Here is a 13,706-nt window from a genome sequence, read left to right on the forward strand (position 1 = left end):
CTGCCTTTTAAGGCACCTGGGTGGCTCAGTCAGTCAAGCATCTGACTCTTGATTTCAGCTCAGGTCATGATCTCAGGATTGTGAGATTAAGCCCTGTGTTGGGCTCCCTTCCTCTCCCTCTGCTCCTCCAACCACCCGCTCTCTCTCTCTCTCTGAAATAAATAACATTTTGAAAAAGAAAAAGCACTGCCTTTTAAGTAAAAACAAAGTAAAAATATAAAAAATGTTTCTTTCTTTATCTTTTAATGGAGGTTAAGAATTTTGAGTTTTGTTTTAAAAATAAGAAATAAACAAAAATGTCCAGAATAGTGTCTTACTATAAGCCAGTATAGAAATGAAAACTTTTTAATAAAATCATAAAAGACTTAAATTTTGTAAAAGATCGAAATTAAAATCATAAAATTTTAATCTATAAATAAAATGAGTTATTCCAGGGTTAACCAGATACAGATTTTTTTCAATCCCCATTTAATAAATAAATAATTGAAGGGGTGAGTTTTAGCAACCTGCTCAAGGTTAACCAACTACCAAAAGGAGAATCATCTGTTCGAGCCCAGGCCCCTTGTGAACCACGCTGATACACAAGTCGTGCTGTCAGGGCTCAAAGACCATAAGGACCCAAAGCACATGCTTTGTGCATAAAAACACGCCACTGTGGTTTTCAGAAAACATATCCTCATTAAAATCATGGCTTACATTTTATAGTTATCAAAACAGTAATAATTCTTGATAGCTGTGTATCTAATACAGAGCTTTGTTTTTGTAGATCAACCCAAGTACAAGTTAAAATGAAAGAGACTCATTCTGAAATCTGAATACCTTTCAAAGAGGGACCCATCATTGAAGGCTCTTGTTCTGAGCTCTTCACCGAAGGAGAAAAGAGGTTTTCATTTATCTTACCGAAACTGGCAAGAGTGGTACCAAAAGGACCAGTAGGCTGAACACAAGCAACAACCCAGCTTCGAAACAAGGATTTCCGTGTGGTGGTGCATGCCACCACCCACACACCATGGGCCCAGTGTTCCCGAAGGCCCTGTGGGTCCTCTGAACATGTATTTTTAAGTATCCATTCCAGTCTCAAGATGGACAGGATCTCTTCCTGAGGCAGATTCTGGCTTCTGAAGTTGTGCCACTATCAAGGAAATTTGAAGATCTCATTGATCTGACCACAAACTCCAGCTCTCGGAAGTAGCCCCAACTCACATGCTAACCTGTTCAGCATGAATGTTCCATCTTGAGTTCAAAAGGAAGATCTACCTGCACACGGTGATGGAGCCAGCAGGCATGAACATGTTATCATTCCTGGCTGCCTGGCTCTGCCCTCATGTGACAAGTAAGCAAGGTCCAGATTTGCAAGATACATCCAGATACTCCCCCCTAGGACAGATCCAATTCTTGTGGGCCCTAGAGCTTGTACAGTATGCAGGCCCACCAAGAAAGAAATTAGGCACAAAAGCAAACATTTAAGAGGTACCTTTGCAAGTGAGAAGCCTTGAAGCTCAGGCTTCACTAATTATATGGTAAAGCCGCCTTTGACCCAACTGTATAAAATTGCCGAAATTCAACCATTTTGATCTAGCAAGACAGCAACTTAGGATGGCTCAATGTATCACACAGGGCTCCTGCACAGGCTCTGTAGCTGACTCAGAAGAATGTAACAGCTCACTACTGGTGTACGCTTATTAAAACTAATAAGGAAAATTCCCCTCTAATAGTGCTTATGAAATGTTAAGTAGGGAAAACCTAAGGAAACCGTTATGGTCACTATGACTACATTTTCAAAATAATATTTACGTAGATGAACAAAAAATATGAAAATGTAAACAAAAATAATTTTTGTATTTGAATAGTACCACCATGAGTTACTTTCCCTCGCAACTAAAGGTTGTTCTATTAACTGTATAATTTCTTTTTTTAAGATTTTATTTATTTGCGAGAGAGAGAATGAGAGACAGAGAGCATGAGAGGGAGGAGGGTCAGAGGGAGAAGCAGGCTCCCTGCCGAGCAGGGAGCCCGATGTGGGACTCGATCCCGGGACTCCAGGATCATGACCTGAGCCGAAGGCAGTCGCTTAACCAACTGAGCCACCCAGGCGACCCTAACCGTATAATTTAAAAGGAAGAAGAGGACAAGCGTGAGGAGAGGAAGAGGCAGTGACACACAAGGGAGTGACAGACCTCAGATGTGACTGTCTGTGGTGACAATTTATTACACACTTGCCATCCGTCTAATACATCAACAACCCGAAACGTATCTTAAAATTTATTTCAAGGGATCAAGATAAAAGCCAACTGAATCAATGAGAGACCTCATACTTCTAAAGGTCTTCCCTTTGAGATAACATAGATGTTTGTTAGTAAGGAAGGTCTTGGCATGACCAAAGGCCAACTAAGGTGAACTTACTTTTTGCTTGCCTCACAGACATCTGTAATGTTGGAGAAAAGATGGTGACTCTCTGTTTTGGTCATTGTATCACTCAGTTCTTTAGAATTTTTAAACATTCGTATCAAGATCTCCAAACTGAGCAAATAGGAATGTTCAGAGGATATGACTTCAAAGATAGCCTGGTATGAAGGAAAAAGAAATGTATTATTAATTATGGTAACTGAAGAACTAAATAAAGTTTTCATAATTCTCCTATAAAAACAACGTATCTTAAAAAGCACAGAAAGATAAGCATGAAGAAAAATGCATCACCAAACTACTGTCTTTTTTTTATAAGGCACATACACCCAAACCTCAGGAAGTAGAGTCAGTCACTGCCCACAGTGTAAAAATGAAAAAGTGAAAGCATTTAGATGACTTGAGATTCCATCCTGAGGTCATGCTTTGTTAAGGGGTAGAATCTACGGAAGGAAAGCTTAGGGCATGTCATAAAGTCTCAGTGTGACATTAATTAACCTTTGGGGTCATCTCCTCCAGGCCTGTTTTCAAAGTCGGCTGCTCTGGGACACTAAGGATTTATAGACACCACTTGGGATTCCAAGAAAATTTCTTACAAATACATTTCTTTGCTCTCCTCTTACGCAGGCTCCTTCTCTCCCCATATTTTAATCCAACAAATTTGCAGTCAATTACAGCAAAGAGTCAGGGTATACTAGAAGACCATGACTGTATCTACCCTCAAAAGGTTCTCATCAGCCACAGGAATTCTTTTATATTAAACTCATACAACTGAAAGTAATTCTGTTCATTCCACAAGACACCCTTTCTGCTCCCGTCAGTTTCTCAAGAAGGAGTGAATCAGGACCCTCTGCAGAAATGCTTGGTGTCAAGGCACACAGCCGTTGACCTGATAAGTGTTCATTAATGATAAAAAGCCAACCCACATATGTGGGTAGGCACCATTGCCCTGTGTAAAGAATTCATCTAGCTCCTTAACAAAATCACCTTCAGATCCTCCAAGAATGGCAACACAGGGATTCCTCCTCAGGTCGGGGTGGTAAATATCCTCGCAGGCCTGAGATTCAGATCCTTCCTAGGGATCTCCCTGGTAACACTGCCATCATCACCTTGGCCTCCAGGCACGTCTCCTTAAGCCCTTGGCCCAAAAGGCCCAGAAGATTCTTGCTGTAAGTCCCTGTGCTATGGCTGAAGCTGGTGAGAGCAGGCAGACACAGGCAAGTGGACGTCCAGTTGCTGGTAAGTGGACCATATTTTGTAGGTCAGGTTAATGGGGCTGGTCTCAATGTTCATCTCCCTTTTCAGCATCTATGAGCTTTAAAGGAAGTCTTACTTAAAGGTGCTGGTCTAGCCTCAGTTGTGTTCCAGGGACTTAAGTGATATAACCATCTAATGAGTATGCAGTAAGAACATGAAGAGTCTCACTTGACCTGTATCTTGTATAATTCTATTCAATCGATACAATTATCCCTGGGAAATGTAGTGTAAACTGAAGAAAACTGTCGCTTCCTGACCAAAAATAGTGGATGTCATGTTGTTAATAGATATGGTACCCTGAATGACAAAATATTTTCAAAAGCAAAGGCTTTTGTAATCACATGCAAAATACTAAGATTTAAACAAAAAGATCACATGAACTATACAGAATAGATCACAGGAAAAGATGATTAAGTGGTAGTTTAATATAATAGGTTTAATGTAATAACTGTTAAAACATCCTACAATAGAGCCGTCAACTACTTAAAAGCAAACTGGGTTAAACTTTCTAAAAATAGCTATATAGGAATCGAAAGGAACCATAAAGTTAGATTTGCTGCTGTCATTAGTTTTTTTTATATCACAAATCTGAATATTTTCAAAATATAAAGGAAATAAATAGGTTCAAACAGAAAAGGTTTAAAAGAACACATATGTTCAAATGGGGTTAGGACCCTGGAGTAGCTCTTGAATTTGTCCACAAACATTATTTATGCTGCAATGTTAATAATAAAGAAAAAAAACATAGCACTTACTGTCCAAAATTTGGACAACAGATTTTTTTAAGGTGGTATTTATACAGTGGAATACTATATAGTGGTTTGAATGAATAATCTAGATTAATATACATTAACATGGATAAATCCCAAAAATAGTGCTGAATATCAAAAGTAAACAAAAAATATGTTCAGAATCATCACACTCACATATGCACACAAATATATGTACATAAATATATGTAATACATGATTTAAAAACACAGATTGAGGGGCGCCTGGGTGGCTCAGTCAGTTAAGTGTCTGCCTTCGGCTCAGGTCATGATCCCAGGGTCCTGGGATCAAGTCCCGCATCATGGTCCCTGCTTAGCAGAGAGTCTGCTTCTCCCTCTGCTCCCCTCCCACCACTTGTGCATTCTTTCTCTGCGCACTATCTCTCTCTCTCTCTCGCTCTCAAATAAATAAATAAATAAATAAAATCTTAAGAAAAAAAACACAGATTGGATAGGTACACATCAATTCATAATTATAGCTGACTCTGGGGAGGAGAGGAAGGAAATGGCACCACGGAGAGTGTAGGGATTCTACTTTATTGAAAGTCTTGTTTTCTTTAAAAAATATAAGGAAAAAATTATAAATGTAATACATTTGTTAATTCTCAGTGATGGGTACACCAATGTTATATACTATTCTGGTTTTTTTAAACTTAAAAAAAATGACACTATAATGTCCCCTTGTATTTTTGTGTTAGTTCATGCCAATAAAATAAAAATACAGTGCATATCCTTTGTGCAGTTTATATGCATGTATATACATAAACATAGTAACATGCATATAACAGGAGAAAAGTGTTGAGAACTTCACTATATTATTACAATGAGTAATTTCCTTAAACTGCATTTATTTAAATTTCAAGTTGTAAAATCCTATTACTATCTGTTTTATTTTTTATTAAGTAAACCTTTATTTTGGTATAATTTTAGATTTATAGGAATCTTGCAAAGAGGGTTTGGAGCTCCTGTGTTTCCTTCATCCAGCTTCCCCTAACCAGGGCACACGACATAACCACGGTCCATTACATTTTATCTGCAGACACATGCACGTACTTTACTCAGATTACACCAGTTTTCCCACTAATATCCTGTTTCAATCCAGGATCTAATATCTCTTTCATTTTTCAACATATTTCTTCCAGTTTAAATACCTCGACTAGGTGTTGTTTAAGCTAAAATGACATTAAGGTATTTTAAGTTTTCTTTCCTGGGTTCTTATGTGTAGTTTTATTTGACAATGAACACATACCTCTTATGCAAAAAGAACAAAATGAATACGTTTTCAAAGGAAAACACTGAACACACAGTAGGTGAAAGCACACACTCTCTTCAGAGCTCTAAAGTATCTGCTCAGTAGAAAACATACCTCCTGTCTCTTTCTTTCCTCCTGGCTAACTGTCTGTGATAATCCATTTCTTTTCACCTAGAGGAAAAAGCAAAATAAAATTGAGCTCATTTACTTCAACAATTTATTATGTAAGGCATAACTCCATGCTCTTTGAGAAATGAATTTTAGGAAATTATGCAAAATGTGTGAATTCAGCACATATTAATTTTTGGGTCCCTCATAGAGTATTTACTCACATTATTAAATTAGCATCAACACAAAAGAACTGCAAAGTGTGTGAATTCAGCACATATTAATTTTTGGGTCCCTCATAGAATATTTACTCACATTAATAAATTAGCATCCACACAAAAGAACTGCAAAGTGTCTAGAACACTATCCCATCAGGTTGTGCTAATCTATTCTAGTCTTAGGTGTAGATATTCCTAAAATGCTTATCAAATTAATTTCCCAAATCATAAATGAAGAAATCTAACAATAAAGAAAGTGAAGCCACCCATCTGAGAGTTTACTGCCCAGGATCCCACACTGAAAAAATAACTTTAATACTATTTTTCACCAACATTCCATGGAATACCCATGCTCTTCATAGAAACCCAATCAAGAAACAAAGAAAACAAAGTCTCCCCTGCCCCAATTTCAGCATTATTTTCAGCACATTGAAATTTGACAAAGAAGGGAATGCCTGGGTGGCTCAGTCCATTGAGCACTGGAAGGACCCTTGATTTCTGCTCAGGTCACGATCTCAGGGTCCTGAGATAGAGCCCTGCACCAGACTCTGTGCTCAGCCAGGAGTCTACTTGAGATTCTCCCTCTCCCTTTCCCTCTGCCTCCCACCCTGGCTCACATGCTCTCTCTCGCTCTCTAAAAATTAATTAATTAATTAATTAATTAATTAATTAATTAGACAAAGAAGGCTATTAACCTGATATTCTTTGGAGAAGCAACAGTACCCACAAGAACCAAAGCACCAGTACTGTACTTGGAGTAATGCAGCTGCATTGTTAGCTAAATCACTGCGATCTCTACCTAAATTACCATGTACTTTTTATTTGATTACTGCAGTTTCTACCATGATTCAGCTTCTTTTTTTTTCTTAAGATTTTATTTATTTATTTGACAGAGAGAGAGAGACAGCGAGAGAGGGGACACAAGCAGGGGGAGTGGGAGAGGGAGAAGCAGGCTCCCCGCGGAGCAGGGAGCCCGATGCGGGGCTCGATCCCAGGACCCTGGGATGAGGACCTGAGCCAAGGCAGACGTCCAATCAACTGAGCCACCCAGGCGTCCCACAGGATTCAGCTTCTAACCCAGCTGAACCATGAACTCCGTGAACTCAGGGCCCCGTGGTGGCTTCTGGTATACCTGGCACTGAGTCTGGCACGTGAAAGATACTCATGTTTTTCAGCTAATTAAATTAGCAAAAGGTAAGGCATACATAAAATATTGACCAATTAAATTCTGTGCTTAACAGAAAGAACAGCAAGAAAGGAGAGTGTTCTCCCTTTTTGTGAGAAACTAACAGCAATAAAATATAACACAGGTCTTCAAACATTTATAAAAAGCACAACGATTTGATATCCACCATCCTCCATTTAAAAATAAATATGCTTCCCATAACAGCTGGAGATTATTCTTCTTTATCCTTAAAAATCACATTTCTATGTCAATTTTCCCCCAAAATTTCCTAACGTAATTCTGTGTGGTAGGGTATCTTATTAATCACCCTAGCACCCAAATCACCTAATGCAAAAATACATTTTTCAATTTAAGTTTCTAAAATTTCCTGTGACCATTGAGCTTTAAGTATAAAAGAGACTCTTCTGGATTATATAATCACCACAAATATCATTAATAACCTACGATCAAAATAACACAATAACTGCCAATTTTAATGCATTAGGCCCTAAAAGTAAATTTTACTGAGAATGCAATTCTTAGTAAGGTGGGAGGGTGGGGGGGGTTATAGTGGCTTCATTAAAAGAGGCTTCACTGAAACCAATATTTTAAATTGACCCTCCGTATCTTGTACCCCAGTGGAATGACACCTTGGAACAAGGCACCACACTAAGATTTGAGATGGGTAAGGGGAACACCTTTCTTTAGTAAAATTGCAAAAAGGGCAACTGTGAGAGAGAAGATTGGAAAAAACCCTGGGGTAACACTTAGCACACGTAGTCTCAATTTTAGAAAGGGGAGGATACCTGGAACATAAAGATCTAAAAAAATGGATCCTTAAAAGATCTAAAAAAAATGGATCCCTGTCCACTTTGCATGGTCTTCATGAATCCCCGGTGGTGTAAACCTTAGTGTGAAAACTGTGGGTGCACAGTGCCCTACATTGTGCTGTCACGGAAATGAAAACACATGTTATGGTCTCTAACCTGACTTTTGGAAAAGGACAGAAAGCAGTAGAGTAGTGTAGAAAGAGTCCTAAATCAGTGGTAAAATCAGCGATCACTTACGGAACATTCACTGTGTGCCTGGATGTGTCATAAGCATTTTATACCCCCTTTCCCATTGAATCCTCCTAAAAACTCAAGAAAGTCGATAATACTATCCTTATCTCCAATTCAGGTGGGGATAACAAGTGAGGCTTAACATCTAAGAGCACACAGCTAACAGGTAGCGAGGGCATAATCTGCATCCATGCCTGTCTAACTCCAGAGCTCATACTCTCTCTCTCTTTTTAAAGATTTATTTATTTATTTTAGAGAGAGAGAGCGGAGGCAGGGACAGAGGGAGAGGGAGAGAGAGTCCTAAGCAGACTCCACACTGAGCGCAGAACCCCATGCAGGGCCCAATCCCATGACCCCGAGACTATGACCTGAGCTGAAACCAGGAGTCGGACCCCCAACCAGCTGCACCACTCAGGCGCCCCAGGTGACTGAGGGACCCCTGCTTTCTGTGAGAGGCAGTCCATTTCTAGGGTTGGGCAATCATCACTAAACTCCTTCTAATGCCAGGCCCGTATCAAGTCTCCATATGTTCTTTTTCATCCACCCATATTGTGGAATGTTCTTAGCCTTACCCACCATCCTGACCCGGGGTCAGCCTGTCAGCAAGAATTCATGGCTAAAAGGGCTTCTTCATCCATTTTAATAAGGGGGGAGACCGGCCAGAAGAATGAAACTGTTCAGCACTACTCCCGTATGGTTAACCCTGAGCAGGAATTTCACAGGATTTCCTTCCTGACACATAGTCCTGGCAGATCGATATCCAGGCGCCATGCCCACAATCTCCACAGGTGAGATCACCAGCAAGAATTTCCACGCACTGGCCTTGTCATCCAGAATTACTAGTAAGTTCAGACCCAGAAATCTTCAGGGAAAGAGAATGAACCATTTGGACTTAGAGACCTACACATGTGACAGCTAGTTTACTGAGGGATTAAGATTACTTTATCCCATTAAGAAGGAAAAAAAAAAAATCCCCAGACAAAACAGTTTCTCTTTTGAGGGGGGAAAAAAATGTAGTTTTGAAAAAGGCAAAGTGCTAGCTCCCAGAATTATCATATTTCATTAATACTAGTACAAACAATGATAAAATACTCCTTTAACCAAAAAGTCATCAGTAAGAAACCAGCAACCCATACAAAACTACTGAGACAGAAAAGAAAAAGATTCCAGGGAACATTCTTGGGTCATAACTAAGAAACCTGAAGTGCAGCACACTGGAGGAGGCTGCAAGTTTGCTGCGGAGAGTTATGACAGATCAGCCCCTCCTGGCTGACTGCCAGGCCACGGCTCCAGGGCCTGTCCTTCTCTCTTGGCCCTTCTGTCCCCTGTACAGGGCAGGCTGGACAGCTTCTCCCTCCTGAGTCAAGAGGAATCATTATGTCCCCCTGAGACTTCTTTCCACATTCAGCTCGAAATTAAGTAGTACCTGAGAGCAGGTGCCTGGATGGAGAAGGTCATGAACAGGCCAGATGCTTTCAGAGACTGAGCAGTTTGGAGGAATGAAACCAGAGAAAGAGAGGGCGAGAAGGATATCAAAGGAGGCCCCCATGGAGACTGGTGACAAGGCAGAGAACAGACTATTAGGGTAGAATGAACACACTGGAGCAAAATATCAAGCAGAAAGAAACGAGGAAGGAAAGGAGGGATGGAGGATGGGAAAGGAAGGAAAAAAGGAGAATGTGCGCCAAGTTTTAAATAGCAAATACCTCTAAGGGCACCTGGGTGGCTTAGTTGGTTAAGCATCCGGCTCTTGATTTCGGCTCAGGTTGTGATCTCAGGGTCGTGAGATCCAGCTCCATGTTGGGCTACATGCTGAACTTGAAGCCTGCTTAAGATTCTCTCTCTGCCCCTCCTTCTCTCCCCCCGCCCACCCTCATCCCTGCTTGCAGGCTCACTCTCTCTCTCAAAAAAAATAAATAAATAAAGTAAATACCTCTAGAAATTTTCTAATTCAAAAACAGCAAACCTTATCAGTAAACTTAACTCATTGGAAGAATCAGGCTTCCCCCCCCGCCAAGAAAAAAAATGTGTGAAAAGCATATGTTTACACCTACAGTTTTAAAATTGACCTGCTTTTTGCAGTTTGCACATTTTTGCTAAGAGAATCTGAAAGATTATCAAGTTTATCATGCTTCTTCAAGTGTTCCTCTTGTTTCTATGTGTGAAAAAGAAAAAAAAATAGTACAGCAGCTTCTAACACCTGATTCCTATTGCTACCCTAAATGAAAAAAATTAAAATTGTGTAGGCTCCTTCTGTATTTTGATAACCTCTATTTCATATTGGAAGTTCTGGCTGAGTACAACTGGGAACAGACAGCCAAAGCAGCATGCCTCTAACGTTCTCTTCTGACTTCACTTGAGCTTTCTTATTCCTCACTGATTTAAATTTTTTATTTAACTATGTCATCAGTAAATAGAACTGCAAAAGAAGTTTAATGAAACACTAAGAGCTGGATTATATTTGGGGTTCTTGATTTTGTATAATCTAACCAGTTCACAAAAGTGTTCAAATCCTACCATGGCAGATTCTAGCCTCTAAGGAGAAAGTACGATGCATGTCATTATCTTCAACATTTTAAGTGGATAAAAATTAATTCAAATAAAACAACAAAACTGAGCCCATATCTATAGTTTTAACATAAGTTAAAAATATAAACATATGTGGCTTATCAAGACAGTGAATGCAGAGAACTCGCTAATGTTACAATAGTTTTACATTCATCATTATAGATTATGTGTGTGTGTATATATATATATATATATATACACATGTATATGTATACTGCTGTAATCAGTATTGAAACTCTTCACTCACGATCTTTGTAATGGATATATTTTGCATATTCAAATAGGATGGAAATTGACAACTGGCTAAAACTAATAAAGAACAGTACAAGATACTTCATCTATGGGTGTGATATTGTCTAGTTAGACCTAAAATTTTTTAAATTGCTAAAAGGGTAAACTCCCTAAAATATAAAGCCAAAAGTTAATTATTAGCTACTCCATCTACAATTCATGAGTGGCTCCTCCTTGATACCTTGCAAGGCTGAGCTTCTTAGATGACTACCCTATGAGGGAACAAGCAGGCTTTTGGCACTGAATTCCATTCCTGCATTCAGCGCAGTTACAGGATTTTTCACCTTGCAGAGAATTGTGTTAGGAGATCCATAAACTTTGCACAGTTATTCCTTGGCCTTTGACTTCACTGACTGGAATAGGTTATGAGCCAGTCGGATTCCCTAGGCCCAAACAGAGCCCCAGTACTGACATTTCTACAGAACCTATCTACAGAATAAAGCCAGTCCTATATCTGTGAAGGGAGGTGACATTAATAACACCGTCTCTTGGCCGACCAGATGATCATTTTCCATGGGATATATTCTCAGGCCCTCTGTGAGTTGATACTGTTTCTAGATCAGATGGGTGGCACATTCCTTCCATGTTTCTGAACCACCAGCCAGGGAAACCAAAAAGGGAGGGCCCCGAAAGACTGACCGTCCGAAAAGGCTCAGAAATATAGCTAGTTAAAAATTAGATCAGATATTTGTAACCCAAGATCACTCTGGCTCCATAAAGCACTAATGTACATGGAATACTCAATTTGAGCTAAGACCTTTAAACTTGCTGGAGTTTACCCACTTGCTGAAAATCAGCTGGTTATTCATGCTTTTTGGTGATTCCCTATTCACAGGCTTTTGTTCTCAAGAGTTCAAAAGTGGTAAAGGAATGAACTGCCAAGTAAAATTATACCATGGGACACAATCACTCCCAGGTCCTTTCTATAGACTTAACACAACTCACATAGCCCCTGAATTACAAATAAGCTAGAGTTCTTTCACTGTAAATAACATGGGAACAGCTGCTCTCCAAGAGTATGTTTGAAGTCCCTAAAATGAAAAATCTGCCAGGATCCAGAAACAGTGTCCTTGTAACCAGGCCTGTAGGCTCTCTCCGGGCCCACTCATCCACGGCGAAAGATCCTGAGAGATCACTCCATCTAAGCTATGAGCTGCCATAGGACAAGACTCTAAAGGATCAGAGATTTGTGTAACCAATGATCAGATGAATGAGATCAAGAGGACAGTGTCACACTTTCAGGAAGGGGTGGGTAAATAGATAAAATACTGTTAAAAAAATGGGAGAGGTAGAACACAATGGCCCCTTTAATAAAATCATTTAAAAATATGTCAACTAATGTGCCAGGGACCTCCTAATTTGTTCAAAAAACTGATCTCCTCTTTGATCTACAGTAATAATAATTCTGCAATCCTCGCCAAAGTTCTTGGATCTTAAGAAGCAGCCAGCCCTCTCGGCCTCCTGGAGGTAACCTCAGGTCTGCGAAATCAATGGCAACCTCAGATAAGGCAGGCAGGGGCTTGAGGTTTTTGCTCCTCACTGCCCTGCCATCACCTTCTACAGACAGAGCCAGGATTCCTGAATGAGCCCAAATTATTTCAATACAGATATGAGGCTGAAAGTACAAACCACAAGCAGATAGGTAATTAAAAGTACAAGAATAAACTGTTGTCCTTTGTACAATTTAGGAGATAAGCATGCATTACTTCATCGCAACCAGCTCTCACTAGCTAGCTATTCATATTACTAGCCGATTCCTGATTCAAAGTTCTTGTCGGTTCTTTAATTCTTTCTCAAACTACCGCTGTATCAAATGCTTACCATGCAGCAGAACCTTTTAACAACCCCACAAGGAAGATGGCACTATCCCTGTTTTACAAATAAAACACAGAACCACAGAAAAGTTAAATCACATTAGCCCTACTAAGTAGTAAAACTGGGATTCAAACCCAGGCCTGCCTTCTCACCCACACCCCCCCCCCTCCAGGCCAGAGGCTGTGAGCTCTTAACCATCCCAGCAGGACTGCCTTCTAACACTTTTGAATCCCTGGGAGTTGTGATCTGTAGCTATTCCCCCCCTAAACTGCAGTCCTCCTCCTGAATGCCCCAAACACTTCTCCCACTGGGTTCCCAGCTTCTGAGGCAGTGAAAGCTAAGCTATCAGCAGGGTGCCCTCGCAATTTAACCCGTTCATTAGCCCTGACATTACTCCTGCTAAACACATTCCTCCCTTTCACTTCTGGCTCTTACGGGCCTCGTTCCCCTGTAGGGCTACCGAGCCCAGACTCCAATGTACTCATCCTCTTGCTCCCAGATAAGCAAGAGAAACAGCTCTCTTTTATCTATCAACAATTAAGAGAAGAAAATGAAGTTAGCAAAGGCATGAAAAGCTAATGACACAGAGTAGAAAGGATGAAAAGGATGAAAAGGAAACTGGTTTTAGAAGAGACGGACAATCTCTACAAGTATTTAATAAAAGATGAGAAGTTTTAAAAAGTGAACACTTAATAAAATACTGAGGAGCAGTGGTTAATAGTGGTTAATAGGGGAAGGGATTGAGAATGGTGGTAAAATCAAAGCAGATTTCAGTCTTAACTGGTGTGTTTAGTGTTAT

General features: G+C 40.0%; 1 protein-coding gene across 5 annotated transcripts in view; it reads right to left on the reverse strand.

The window, feature by feature from the left end:
* ARHGEF26 (Rho guanine nucleotide exchange factor 26) overlaps positions 1-13,706 on the reverse strand; it is a 122,491-nt gene that overhangs the window by 89,136 nt on the left and 19,649 nt on the right. For all 5 annotated transcript variants that reach the window (XM_054504352.2, XM_064586115.1, XM_045903513.3 and 2 more), the window contains 2 exons: positions 5,796-5,852; positions 2,404-2,564 (listed from right to left, as the gene is read on the reverse strand). In XM_054504352.2, the coding sequence (XP_054360327.1) occupies positions 2,404-2,564; positions 5,796-5,852 (218 nt within the window). The remainder of the gene's footprint in view (positions 1-2,403; positions 2,565-5,795; positions 5,853-13,706) is intronic.

This window comes from Mirounga angustirostris, unplaced genomic scaffold, assembly GCF_029215605.1.
Source record: "Mirounga angustirostris isolate CCGP_5_RB_7025 unplaced genomic scaffold, mMirAng1.0.hap1 SCAF_1, whole genome shotgun sequence".
Lineage (NCBI taxonomy): Eukaryota > Metazoa > Chordata > Mammalia > Carnivora > Phocidae > Mirounga > Mirounga angustirostris.